Here is a 13,736-nt window from a genome sequence, read left to right on the forward strand (position 1 = left end):
TTTTTGAGGCAGCTCGGTTTGCTCCTTCCTTTACATCCTTTTGTCACATCCTTTCAAAGCACAGTATCGTCCTTGGCCCTCCCAACAGAGGACCTCCCCTTTCCACCCTTACAAGGCATCTTCTCTGGTCCTTCTTTGACTTGACTCTTGCATGATCTTGCTTGGTCTCCATCCTCCTTTGTCCAGTTACCTGGCATTGACAAAATGTTTCCGTTTATCTACCACTTGGGCCTTCTGCCTCCTCTTCCTCTTTCCAATGTGCTGGTCAGAGGAGGAGTTCCTTTAGATTTTTGTCAGCCTGCTACCAGGTGTGTTCAAGGAAACAGTTTTCAATTCGGTGTCTTTGCAGCTAGATTATCAACACTTTGCTTAGAGCCTCTTTTTCATTGTTCCTGACTCCATTCTCTTTTTCTTAAGCGTCAGTTGAAGTTGGCTAGGATGGAGCAAGTACAGTCTTTACAGAGCAGCTTCAAGACTGGCAGAGTGTAGTTTCTGTGTGGAGGGACACTCACCCATCTGTTCATGTGCTGGGGACGGGGGACACCTCTTCCACTGAGAGGGGGCTGTGCAGGGATGGGGATGGAACAGGGATGTGGGCAGAGGCAGATACAATGGCAGTAAATAGAAGGTGTTCTACCAGATGGCAGATGTTTTGTCGGGCAGAGGGGGCAGTAAAGAGTGAAGCAAAATGCTGAGCATAAGAAGCGGGGCAGCCATTAGGAAGTTTAAGGGAAGAGGGGAGTGGACAACATAGCCAACTTCTGGACGTGAAAGATTACCAGACGGTCTCACAAGACTGAGAATCATCAGCTTGTGGTGGCACCAGCTCACTCAGTGTGTTATTTTTTCTCTTGTATTAACGCATAGACTTGTCCAGGTTTGTGGTTTTACAGAAGTTGGGGGATGCAGACGTAGGATGGGCAATGGAGTGAAGAATTTTATAAGATCACGGCTCAAATGAAGGATTATTGGGTCCATCTTAAAATAAGAGGGAGGTAAAGATGAAGGTTAGAAAAAACAGAGGAGCCAATGGACTGGACATTTTGCTGTTATAGAATAATATGCAAGGAGGAGTAAGAGAGTGAGCAATCTGGACGGTAGGAAGTTAGAGTTGTGAGTAAAAATGAAAGAATGATGTGTCAGACGTGGGAGAGTTTGCAGGGACAAGGCCTTGCTGCAGCCACTGGGAATGGGAAACAGAAATGGAAAGAAATTCTTTGAAGATGAGGAAGCATGAGGCTGGGTGTTGGCTGAGTCATCCATAGTGGCATTAAAGCTCACCAAGATAAAGATGAGACAGAAAATATGGAATATTTTAAACCAAGTTCCAAAACCCCTAATAAAAGTGACTCTTGCTAGGAAGTTGATAGAAGGCAGAAAACATAAAAGTTAGTAGGCAATGTAGCCAATAGCATGTGCTTTAGAAGAGAGCACATGTGTTAGCATACAGTATTTGTTTTTCTCTTTCTGACTTACTTCACTCCGTATGACAGACTCTGGCTCCATCCACCTCACTACAAATAACTCAATTTCGTTTCTTTTTATGGCTGAGTAATATTCCATTGTATATATGTGCCACATCTTCTTTATCCATTCATCTGTCGATGGACACTTAGGTTGCTTCTATGTCCTGGCTATTGTAAATAAGAGCTACAATGAACATTTTAGTACATGACTCTTTTTGAATTATGGTTTTCTCAGGGTATATGCCCAGTAGTGGGATTGCTGGGTCATATGGTAGTTCTATTTTTAGTTTTTTAAGGAACCTCCATACTGTTCTCCATAGTGGCTGTATCAATTTACATTCCCCCCAACAGTACTAGAGGGTTCCATCTTCTCCACACCCTCTCCAGCATTTATTGTTTGTAGATTTTTTGATGATGGCCATTCTGACCGGTGTGAGATGATATCTCACCATATGCTAACACATATATATGGAATCTAAGAAAAAAAAAGGTCATGAAGAACCTAGGGGCAAGACGGGAATAAAGACACAGACCTACTAGAGAATGGACTTGAGGATATGGGGAGGGGGAAGGGTAAGCTGTGACAAAGTGAGAGAGTGGCATGGACATATATACACTACCAGATGTAAAACAGATAGCTAGGGCTTCCCTGGTGGCACAGTGGTTGAGAGTCCGCCTGCCGATGCAGGAGACGCGGGTTCGTGCCCCGGTCCAGGAAGATCCCACGTGCTGCGGAGCAGCTGGGCCCATGAGCCATGGCCGCTGAGGCTGCGCGTCCGGAGCCTGTGCTCCGCAACGGGAGAGGCCACAACGGTGAGAGGCCCGTGTACCGCAAAAAAACCCCAAAACAGATAGCTAGTGGGAAGTAGCCGCATAGCACAGGGAGATCAGCTCAGTGCTTTGTGACCACCTAGAGGGGTGGGATAGGGAGGGTGGGAGGGAGGGGAACACAAGAGGAAAGAGATATGGGAACATATGTATATGTGTAACTGATTCACTTTGTTAAAAAGCAGAAACTAACACACCATTGTAAAGCAATTATACTCCAATAAAGATGTTAAAATAAATAAATATAAATTAAATTAAAAAAGAAGAGAGCACATGAAAGGTTTTTCATACAAGAGTGGAGAAGAAATAGCCTGCAAGTAACAAGACAAGGCTAGAAGGATGTTCCCCTTCCTCCCAGCCCCAGGGGTATGTGGAGCTAGGCGGAGGGCTACGGACGCTGTAGCGTCCTCAGACTGGAGCTCGTGGAGGGACGGCCACCAGGATGCTCAGGGAGGTTCACAGTGCGGCCCGGCTCCTGGTGACACCACCATAGGGGTGCTGGAAGGAAGATCTGAAAGGGACAGAGGAGCTGAAGGCAGGGGGGCGGGGGCATGGAAGCCGCAGCACATGGAATTCGAACTAATCTTTCGTTAAGCCCTCTTTTCCTGTACCCTTTGTGAACAAAGAAGAGAAGTAGGGTCTTTGTGAGCAGAAATGTCACCGAGGCTATCTAATAATCCCAGCATCTTTATCCTGTTCTTTTTCTCTGGAATAAGTTGTTCATATTCTTGGCTCTAAAGCTGACATCAAATCTATTGCCAGCTAGGATTTATAGAGTTTAATAAGGGTATTTCTTGGGTTCATCTCAGTTGAATCTGTAATAACTATTCCTCACTACAAAAAGTCATCATCTTGTTTGATCTTGTACAGTTAAAGAACACACTATAGTTTTGTTTTAGTGCTTTAAAGACACATCCAATATTGACAGTGTTCTTTAAATTTTCTTGCACAAGTATCAAACTGCAACTTCAATTTTAGTTCCCCTGAAACTAAATTTGTTAAGTACAGACTTTTATTCTTTTTCTCTTTTAAATTTCTCCTCTTTTCTCTTGTGCATCTCACCTTCTTAGAAAAATTGCTCGACGATTCCTTCATGGTATTACACATTTTTTGATCCTTTTGTCTAAAGAATATTATGTAATTTCTCTAAACTTTATTATTATTTTTTATTTATTTATGGCTGTGTTGGGTCTTCGTTTCTGTGTGAGGGCTTTCTCTAGTTGCAACGAGCAGGGGCCACACTTCATCGTGGTGCGCGGGCCTCTCACTGTCGTGGCCTCTCTTGTTGCGGTGCACAAGCTCCAGACGCGCAGGCTCAGTAATTGTGGCTCACAGGCCCAGTTGCTCCATGGCATGTGGGATCTTCCCAGACCAGGGCTCGAACCTGTGTCCCCTGCATCGGCAGGCAGATTCTCAACCACTGCGCCACCAGGGAAGCCCTCCAAACTTTATTGGGTTGGGTGAATAGCTGGTGTCCAAGCAGAATTGGCTGCCTATATTAAGGTTATTTCTTTGTGTGAAGTCTTTCTTGGGCTCGCAGAGCAACTCTTAAGCATCAGCCTTGCTCCAGTGACCCAGCTGGGACATGTGCGTTTGTGTGGCCGTTCCCTTACTCCGTTCCCGACAGTGAGATACAAGCATTCACACCTACGCAGCCAAGCCCCTTCTTGGCTGGCCTCTTGCCTCTCTTCACTCTCATTCGTGCAAAATGACGAGGGTAAAGGTTTTTTGTGGTGGGAATAACAGGGAGGAGGTTCATATGGCATAAAGTACAGGAAGCCGAACTACCCGAGTCCTGCCCCTCTTGGCCTCGCCTCCCAGTAAAATGTATATTATTATTAATACATTCAGGGGCCAAAGCATGTTAGACCTGGCCACGCCCACACACTTGCTACTCTCCGAGCCTTTCACTCTCTAGGATGGTGGCCCAATGCCTGCTCTTCAAGTGGAGTCTGCACAGAAGGGCAGCGGCACATGTGCCCACTCTTTGGGATGTCAACTGAAAAAAAAAGCACGATGTGAGAGTTGTGAGTTAAGTTTTCTTGGGGGCAAAATGAGGACTGTAGCCCGGGAGACAGCAACTCGGAGGTCAGTGCGCATGTGGTTTTGGTGAGGGGGGCATGCAGTCAGGCACACGTGTTTGCAGAAGAGCAGACGTCACCGTGAAGGACTGGAGTGCTTTTCTAGATATGAGGACACGTAAGAGCTGGGCTCGTAACATCTTCTCCTGAGAACACCTAACTCTCTGAAGACCTGTTCTGCCAGTTCTTCCCAGAGCACAGAGGGCCTCATTCCTGGTCTCCAGCCTGAACTCCTTTCATAGGGTGCTGAAGGTCAGCGGCTACAGTAGCGAGTGACTTAATCCTTGTACAGGCAGATGGCAAGCACCAGTTTTTAGTTGGCAGGGACTGAGTGAGGAGGGAGGGGCGAAGCATTTTGTCTAGACAAGTGCTTCCTTCTCTTTGGCAAAAAAAAGCTGAAAGATGCAGCAACCCTGCCCCGTGAAGGAAGGGGGTCCGTGTGTGAGGTCGGGGTGCACGGCTTCCCGCAGCCTGCGATGGGGGAGCCGCGCGGAGGTGCGCGTTTCCTCGTGAACACTCAATGGCATTAGAGGCAATAATGACCACTCCCTGCCCCTTTTAGGTAAAAAACTCGGATATACCTTCAACAACCGGAACTTTCACAACGTGTCTTTGGGCCAAGGACAGGAGGTAGTGGCTGAGGCTGTGCTGGACCTGGCTGCCAAGAAAGGTCACTGGGTTCTTTTGCAGGTACGACCCCTCTGCCCTGCTGGGGTCACTCTTGACCCCGTCCCTGGGTCGACCCCTGCAGTCCCTGGGCCACCTTTCCTTCTGTGCCCTCGTCCCTGACTTCCCAGGCTTCTCCCTCCAGTCCGGCCCCGTGTGTTCTGCTCCTCACCCCACCCTCAATACCCTCCCTCTCCCCCCACTCCCTCTGGTTTCAATGGCGCCCCCGTCCCGAAGGAGGCCTGTTCTCACAGCGCTGCGTGCTCAGGAGGCCGGCGTTCAGCTCGAGGCTGAATCCAGTGGAGGCTGCAGATCTCTTCCCAGGCGTTCCATGGAGCTCTCCTCTGCTCTGCCTTTCCACGTGTCACGTGTTACACGCTCTTCATTACATGCGTGACTAGAACATCACACATATAACCAGGACTGAGCCTCTTCACTGAGAGTTCAGCTGGGGTCGGGAAACTGGAACACCTGCCGTTGTAGGAATACCTACAGCACTTCTTGTACGTGTTTCACTAAACATGTACAAGAAGTAAAGGCTACCCCTCCCGATTCACGGCCTGTCCTCTTGTTCCCGTTTCCGCAGCTTGCATGGATCCTGGGGCTGTTGGGCGCAGAGCGAGTGGCTGACTCCTCTCTTCTCCCGCAGCCACCTCTGCGAGGGCACCCATGGCTACGTGGAAACCAGTTACGCTATGGCTGTGTCCTTCACTGCATTTTCTTGGGGAAAGAGACATTCCTTATTTACCTTTGGCACCCAGCACACTACCGTGAACACAGTAAACACTCAACCAAAGCCCATGGGGTAAAAGAATCAATGAAGAAATCAGTGAAGGAAGGACACATGGAAAAGCCAGTCCCTCCCCTCCCATCTGGCTTTGATTACTGAGAACTTCCTCTGTCTCCTGATGACTCACTGTACACTTCTTGTTGTTGGGTTTTCATCCTTAATTATCCCATTATTTATTTGGAGCCTAGCAGCAGAGGGATCTGCTATTCCCTGGGACACTTTTCCAGAAACAGTGGGAATCTAAGGAGAAAAGAGAATGACAGTGGGGTTCCTGCTTCCTCCCACTGGATCAGCTCGGTGCTGGGAGGGTGTGACCTCCCCGACTGTCTCAGGCTCATTTGCCAAAGAGACCCCCTTCTGGGCACTAGCACCTTCAGGAACCCAGCCCCCCAGACAGTGAGCAGAGAACGTTTCCTCCCCCTGGTACCTACCGGCTGCCCTGATGTGGTTTCTGGGAGACCTCCAGGATGAAACTCAGACGCGGGGATTCCTGAAGCAGTGGCAGAGCTTCTCACTGCGGGCCGGGGGTGCTGCCTGCCTCATCAAGCCCTGGCTCTCCAGGCAGCCAGCAGACTCTCCGCTCCCATAGAGTGATGACAACTGAATGCTTTCATTTCACAGAGTTTCATTTCAGCAATCGCTACGAACTCTTGCAAAGCATTTCACAGTATACAAAGCCCTTTCAAATCCATTACCTTTGGTTATTTCCAGCAACCCTGGGTAATAAGTATGGAAAATATTATTGTTATTTCTCTTTTCATGGAAGAGAAAGTAGCACTCAGAGAGCAGATTGCTGTGGCCCAAGCACTGTGCCCTGTGCTGATCTGTGTATTTAAGGCTCTGCAAGCAGGCTTCCTCAAATATGTATCAAGGAGCTTTTATCTATCCATCATAAAGAAACAGATTGTAATGAAGCAAAGTGACTACCCTTGCTAGAGTGAAAAGTGCATGCTGCAAGGTAGTGCTAAGAAATAAATGTCGTTTTACACAGACAGACAGAAAGGGATTTTGTTGGGGGAGGAGGAGGGCTCAAAGACCAGACAGAGGAGCTTGGGCTTGTAGTAGGAGCTTTCCCTGTCTGGGAGCAGCAGTGTCTCAGTGTGTTTTAGGAAGATAAGTTTGGCAACAATTAGCAGAATGGTTTCGAGAGGGGCAGGGGAGGAAGGAAAGCTAGCTAGAAGGAGTTTAAATCAGTGCTTTTCAAGTCTTAACATGCATACAAATCACTGGAGGATCTTATTAAAATCCACTAATTCAGTAAGTCTGAGTCTGCATTTCTAACTGGCTTCCAGGTAAGGCCAACATTGCTGATCCATGGGCCCCACTTTTGATCAAAGGCTCAAAAAAATCCAGGTGTCAGATATGGGGATCCGGATTTGGAATGTAACCACACATTAGACCCTTGAAGTGTGGCCCCCAGACCAGCAGCAGCTGCGGCATCACCCAAGAACTTGGTAGAAATGCGAGCCCTCAGACCCTCCCCTGGACCACCTGCATCAGCCACTCTGGGATGAGGCCCGAGAACCTTTGTTTCAGCAAGCCCTCCAGGGGACCCCGATGCCTGGTCAAGTTTGAGATCCTCGTGCTAGAGAGACTTAGGACACTGAGGGAAAGGATTGAATTGCAGGATACAAGGGGTCCCCGTTACTGGGAATCCCGAGACTCATGCTGGGATGTGATTTGTTTGAAAGTAAGGCCAGGTGCCTCCTCAGGCCGCCTTCCTGATAATTGTTTAAGCAGATGCCTGTAATCAAGGGGTCCTTCCTTCCCACCAGAACATCCACCTGGTGGCCAAGTGGCTCAGTACCCTGGAGAAGAAGCTGGAGGAGCACAGCGAGAACAGCCACCCAGAGTTCAGGGTCTTCATCAGTGCGGAGCCCGCGCCCTCCACTGAGGGCCACATCATCCCCCAGGGCATCCTGGAGAACTCCGTTAAGATCACCAACGAGCCTCCCACGGGCATGCACGCCAACCTGCACAAGGCCCTGGACAACTTCACTCAGGTAGGGGGCCCTGGGAGGGAGGGGAGAAGAGTGCCCCGCCTCACAAAGAGCAGATTCCCCGAGTGGGAGAGTAGTACACAGCTGGGCTGGGGTGGGGGACCGACTGGAGCAGTGCCTGGCGTGGGCGAAATGTGTCCCCCCTGCAAGTGACCTCCAGCCAGTACCCGCCGAGTACAGCCCTCAATTCCCAGATACACCTGGGGGAGCCAAGCTTAGGGTGTTTCTTTGGCAAGAGGTGTAGGGGAGCTTTCTGCACACCTACAGGCTAACTGAATACTCCAAGATGGAGAAGGACAGAGTGCCGTAAATCTAATTGATATGGCGCACTGGTCACACACTTATTAGCTAAACACACCGTCTTCAAGCAGGGGGCTGACGCTCGTGTTCAGATGACGTCTGCATGCATCTTGAGTATCAAGGGTTCAGATAACCCAGGCAGCAGACGGTGGGGATCTGCACTGGAATGTTACCGCGTGTTAGACTCATAAAGCGTGGCCTCCAGACCAGCAGCATCAGCATCACCTGGGCAATTGACAGGAATGCAAATTCTCAGGCTCCACCCTAGACCAAGTGAATCACGCACTCTGGGGTGGGGCCCAGGCCTCTGCGCACTAACTAGCCCTCCAGGGGCTTCTATCCAGCAGTCGACTTGGAGAACACCGTGCTAGTGAGACTTGGACTCTCCAGGCATAGGGTTCAAACGCAGGCTACTACATGACTGGAATCTCTGTTACTGGGAACTCCAAGGCTCATGTAGTGGAGTATTTATTTAAAGCCAAGGCCAGGCCCATGGGTATATAAAGTACCGCTTTATGTACCCGTGTATAAAGTAGCGCTTGCCAAGTCTGCAGCTCAGGCCCCTGGCATCTTCTCAGGAAGGCATCCTTTCTGGTCTCTTCTTCTTTGGGGAGTCCCACCCTTCCGGGAAAGGGAGTATGCAAAGGTGTGAACACCAGGAGGATGGGGGCCACGGGGCCCACCTAACGTCCATCTCCCACTCTGGCCTTGGTGGAGTCCGAGGGCAGGGTTCTAGGATGGGTCCTCCCCGACATCATCCTGTCGTAACACCAGCGGGTCTCTAGCTTCACGGAACCCGTGCTCAAGCTCACTGCAAGCCCCAGATAGGTCAGCTAGGTCGGCTGAAACAGGCCGTCCAGCAAGACAGTCATTCTAGCGAGCCCAGCGTAAAGCAGCAGGAGCAGCAGCCCTTTGGGATTGACGTTAACATGAGATGAAGACCACGTGGCAGCCGAGTCTCGCGAGATTGCACTGACTCTCTGATACCCTCGTAGCAGCAGCCCAAAGGCCAACTTGCAGGGAAGCTTCCCCGGGATCTGAGAAGCGAAACTTATCCAGCCCCCTCCTCTTGCACTCACCTTTCCAACCCAGCTCCAAAACTCCCACATAATCCGGAGTAGAGAGCAGGGGAGCATTACCAGGAGACCTCGGGTATTTTAGCTTGCCATTTTCCCTACAGAATACCTTCCCATTGCAACACGGTGCAGAAGGCAAGGTGCTTTTTTGTCCGGGGGCATTTTCTTTTCTCTTTTTTTATTTTTTCCTAAATAGGTCTTGACTTCCAGGTACTCTGTACCAGAGGTCAAAACTGCTCAGTTTTCTAGATTTTATATTCCATGTAGGGGAAATAGACATTCTTAACTTTGAAATCTACAGACTTCTTTACAGGAGGTTGTAGCTGGTTCCAAGCAAAGACATTTTTGCCCTGAAAAGGCATTGGGACCATAGCTCAACTGATGGGTGGATAAACAAAAGATGGTGAATCTATACACGGGAATGGTATCTGGCAATAAAAACAAAGCACTGGTACATGCTATAACATGGGTAAACCTTGAAAACATTATGCTAAATAAATGAAAGCAGCCGGACACAAAAGTTCTCATGTTGTATGACCCTGTTTATCTGGAATGTCTAGAAAAGGCAGATCTGTAGAGACAGAAAACAGACTAGGGATGGCCCGGGGCTGGGAAAGTGGGGAGTAGAGAGTGACAGTGAATGTGCATGTGGTTTCCTTTCAGGGTGATTAAATAGTCTAAAACTAGACTGTGGTGACGATCACACAGCCCTGTGAATATGCTGAAACCATGGAAGTGTATACCTTAACTAGATGAAACGTGTGGTATGTGAATCATGTCTCAGTACACTTCAGTGGAAGAATCTTTTCAACTGCTACTCACCAGAAAAAAGGAAAAAAAAAAAAAAGGCATTGAGTAGCACAACGTGCTATTCACAACGTGAATGCATGTAATGCCACTGAATTGCAGACTTAAGAAAGGTTAAGATGGTAACTTTTATGATATGTATATTTTACCATAACTTTTTTTTAAAGTTGGGGAGGGAGGAAGACATTAGGGTGCAGTTAGCCTGCTCTGTTGAAGGGTACAGTGGTAGGGAATCCCCAGCTTTCCTGCCTTGAGGGTCTTGGACAGAGCCAGGGAAGGGAGTAGCAGCTGCTTCACATGGAATAGCTTCTAATAATTAATATTATAAAACTCTGCCCCGGGGGGGGGGTTATCATCCTCTACAGCTATACCTGGCTTCATCTGCTCTGCCTCCCCATGGGCCCTCGTCCTTGGGCTTAACCCCCTGCAAGCCTAGGCTAGTCTGACAGTCTTGGTTATCAAACAACTGGGAAATATATCCCAAGAGAGGCTGGCTTTTCCTGGAACATCCCTTCCACAACTGTTGGTGTTTGGGCCACTTATAGCCCTCTTCAGTCACTCATTCTGAGGAAGAGGGATGGATTTATGAGTGGATTCATTGTTCACAAGAGTTTTAATGGTTTCCTTCTGCATTTACAAGTGCCCTGGAATAGTGGCCTGGTTCATACGCCTATGGTTCACTCTGTGCCTTCACAGCCCTAGTTCAACCATTTATGGGACAAATTGCAGAACTGAGCTCTTTTTATCACTGCTTCCCTGATCCCTGTGCCATTCAGGGTGATTATTTCTCTCTGACCTTCATGTGAGTATACACTGTCAACCAGCTTCAGCAAGTGTGGCTTCTTGTCTGTCTGCCTAAAGGATTTTTCAGCAGGACTCGATTTTCCACATGTCAGAGGTAACACAGGAAACACCCTACATGTCTGCAGAGAGCAGCGCTGCCCAGAAAGCAGCTATTACCTTCTTGCTTGCACGAGGCAGCGACTTTGCCCTCTGTCCCACCTCTGACCTTTCACATCCGTACCTTCAAGGCAAGTATGGTACCCAACCAAGGCACCAGAGTGACCCCCACATATCCAGAAAGACAGGGAGACTGTGTCACGGGTTCTCCATGGAAAAAATCAGACCTCCCGGAAGCTTAACCTCTCCCACCGCCTCCGCTCTCCTCCTCCCCACGTAAGCGACGTCTAAGGGCCACTTCTTAGAAGAAATGCCAAGGCTGAACTCAGTCCAGTTCGTGTGAGCTTTCAAAGTGCCTCTCGTGGGCTCTACCTGCCACATCTTGCTCCTTCCTGAACAGAGAGGAGCTCACTCAGAGGACATGCTTAATTCCAAAGAATCCAGGCCTCTTGTTCTAACGGCCCTTCAAAATGCAGGTTTTCCCCTCCCCACCATCATCACCACCCCCTTCAAATCTAAGCGCAATTCCACTGACTCCCTCTGGACTCTCTCTTGCTCCTCTTTCCTTCCATCTGTCCCGTCTCTCATCCTCTCTTCATGAGCCACGCCGTCTCTCCCGCCTTGTGCTTTGCAGACGGGACCCCTAGGAGGTCTTGCTCCTGCAGCCACACGTCCGATCACCCCTGCTCTGCTTCAGAGGAGGCATTAGGATGGGAAGGGCAGGGCACGGCACCCCTCGGCCTCTTGTGGCTCCGACTCCCTCCCCCGCCCCACTTCCCGCAGCTCCCCCAGCAGATGAGCCGTGGATTCTTCAGTCACACAGGCAGTAATTACACCTACTAAGATTCCATGATGGGCAAGAAAAACATGGCAGGAAGGAGGGAAATCAGAGATAATGCTGTGGGAGTCCCCTCCCACCTCCCAGCGCAAAGTGCCGTGAACAGGACAAACACGATGCTCCCCTGGCCGCTACCCCTTTTTCCCTTAGCTGTGCGTGGGAACCTCGTTAGCACATCCATGTGTGTGAACTTGAACTGTAAACCAAACCCCGTTATAAGCTGAATCTAAACCTTAGCTCTGATTCTAGACTAAAACCCAGCCCCTCTGCAAGGTCCCCTCAAACGCGGTTCCATGTCTGTCCACAGAGCAACCCACGGTCCTGCTGGAGCTCCAACCCTCACGGGAACACAGCAGCCCTGCCATCCTAACCCACACCATGGCCTGCCCTGCATCACGGCAGCTCTGTGCTAACACCGAGCAACATTTCCTTTCAGGACACGCTGGAGTTGTGTTCCCGGGAGACAGAGTTTAAGAGCATCCTCTTTGCACTTTGTTACTTTCACGCCGTGGTGGCAGAAAGGAGAAAGTTTGGGCCCCAGGGGTGGAATCGCTCCTACCCCTTCAACACTGGGGACCTCACCATCTCTGTGAACGTGCTCTACAACTTCCTGGAGGCCAACGTGAAGGTAAAGTTTCCGGCGGCGCGGAGTGAATCGGGGGGGCACCTCTGAGAAGGATGATGTGGCATCAGCACGGCCAGAAAGGGGTGTCCTCACCGGGGCAGGTCTACACCCTCCCCAAGGGGAGTGAGCAAGTGCAAGTTTACCACAGGGGCCACCCCAGGGCCAGTGTGAGGCTGAGGAGTGAGGACCATGGTGGGGGGGGGGGCAAGAAAGCTCAGGAAGCCCAGTTAGTGCCTCACGCCTGGTGTGAGCCACCCGCTGGTGTCAGTCCCAGGGCCCCCCAGACCACCCTGTGCGCGCCCAGCGTTGCCGGGGGCAGTGATCGGCAGGAAGAGACCCCACACTCACCTGATACGAACTCCCAATTTAACTCACCAAGGCAGACCTTCTCGTGGTGCGCGCAGCTCCTGGCGTGAGCACGGTCTTGCGGAAGTTGAAGAAGCTAAACTCTGGCCACACCTCGCCTCCTTTCTCCTCTGTCTGACGTCTCCATCCTACAAAACACACTAACAATCCACGCTCTTCCAGTTAAGGGCATGTGTCCGCCATAAGGCTCTTCTGGTTCATGGACCAAACACAGCATCCTTTGGGGGACAATGAAGCCAGCCCAGAAGCAGTGCCTCTGCCTCTGGTTCCAGGGTCCTGGGAAGCCCACCACACAGCACACCAACCCTTCACCTGCCGCGGCCACGCGGCTTTCTCCAGGTGGCTTCCACCCCTGTCTCTAACACCCATGAACTTGTGTGCTGTATTTCATTCACTTTGAACTTTCCAAGGAGACGATTAATTAATATGCTAATTAATGGCAGGAAATGGGAAAAGTACCCATGCCCTCGCTTTCCTCCGTTGGACACTGGCATGATTAAAGGACCCATAGGTAGAGACTGACTTCACTGCCACAGTTAATGACTGTGAAAGAGGGAAGGCATGTGTGCAAGAGTGCTGGCGTCTTACCTCTTCTCACTCTTTTTTTTTTTTTTTTTTTGCGGTACGCGGGCCTCTCACTGTTTTGGCCTCTCCCACTGCGGAGCACAGGCTCCGGACATGCAGGCCCAGCGGCCATGGCTCACGGGCCCAGCCGCTCCGCGGCATGTGGGATCTTCCCGGACCGGGGCACGAACCCGCGTCCCCTGCATCGGCAGGCGGACTCCCAACCACTGCGCCACTAGGGAAGCCCTCTTCTCACTCTTTGATGTAATTCCTCCAGCGTTTAATGAGCTCCCACGTGTGCCCGACCCCGCTGGGCACCAGGGGAGCTTGGATGAATAAGACATTGTTCCTAATCTCAGGAACCACCCTATCTTGTGGCTCACGCTCTGTCCACACATTGGGCCATCCCAAGGCCTGCGTGGAGATCTT

General features: G+C 50.3%; 1 protein-coding gene across 2 annotated transcripts in view; it reads left to right on the forward strand.

Annotated features, from left to right (window-relative positions):
* DNAH9 (dynein axonemal heavy chain 9) overlaps nucleotides 1–13,736 on the forward strand; it is a 299,097-nt gene that overhangs the window by 266,044 nt on the left and 19,317 nt on the right. The window contains exons 62-64 of one of the 2 annotated variants that reach the window (XM_004266832.3): nucleotides 4,938–5,065; nucleotides 7,607–7,834; nucleotides 12,189–12,380. In XM_004266832.3, coding sequence (XP_004266880.1) covers nucleotides 4,938–5,065; nucleotides 7,607–7,834; nucleotides 12,189–12,380 — 548 coding nt within the window. The remainder of the gene's footprint in view (nucleotides 1–4,937; nucleotides 5,066–7,606; nucleotides 7,835–12,188; nucleotides 12,381–13,736) is intronic. The other variant, XM_033422847.2, reaches the window with a different exon arrangement.

This window comes from Orcinus orca, chromosome 19 (genome assembly GCF_937001465.1).
Source record: "Orcinus orca chromosome 19, mOrcOrc1.1, whole genome shotgun sequence".
Lineage (NCBI taxonomy): Eukaryota > Metazoa > Chordata > Mammalia > Artiodactyla > Delphinidae > Orcinus > Orcinus orca.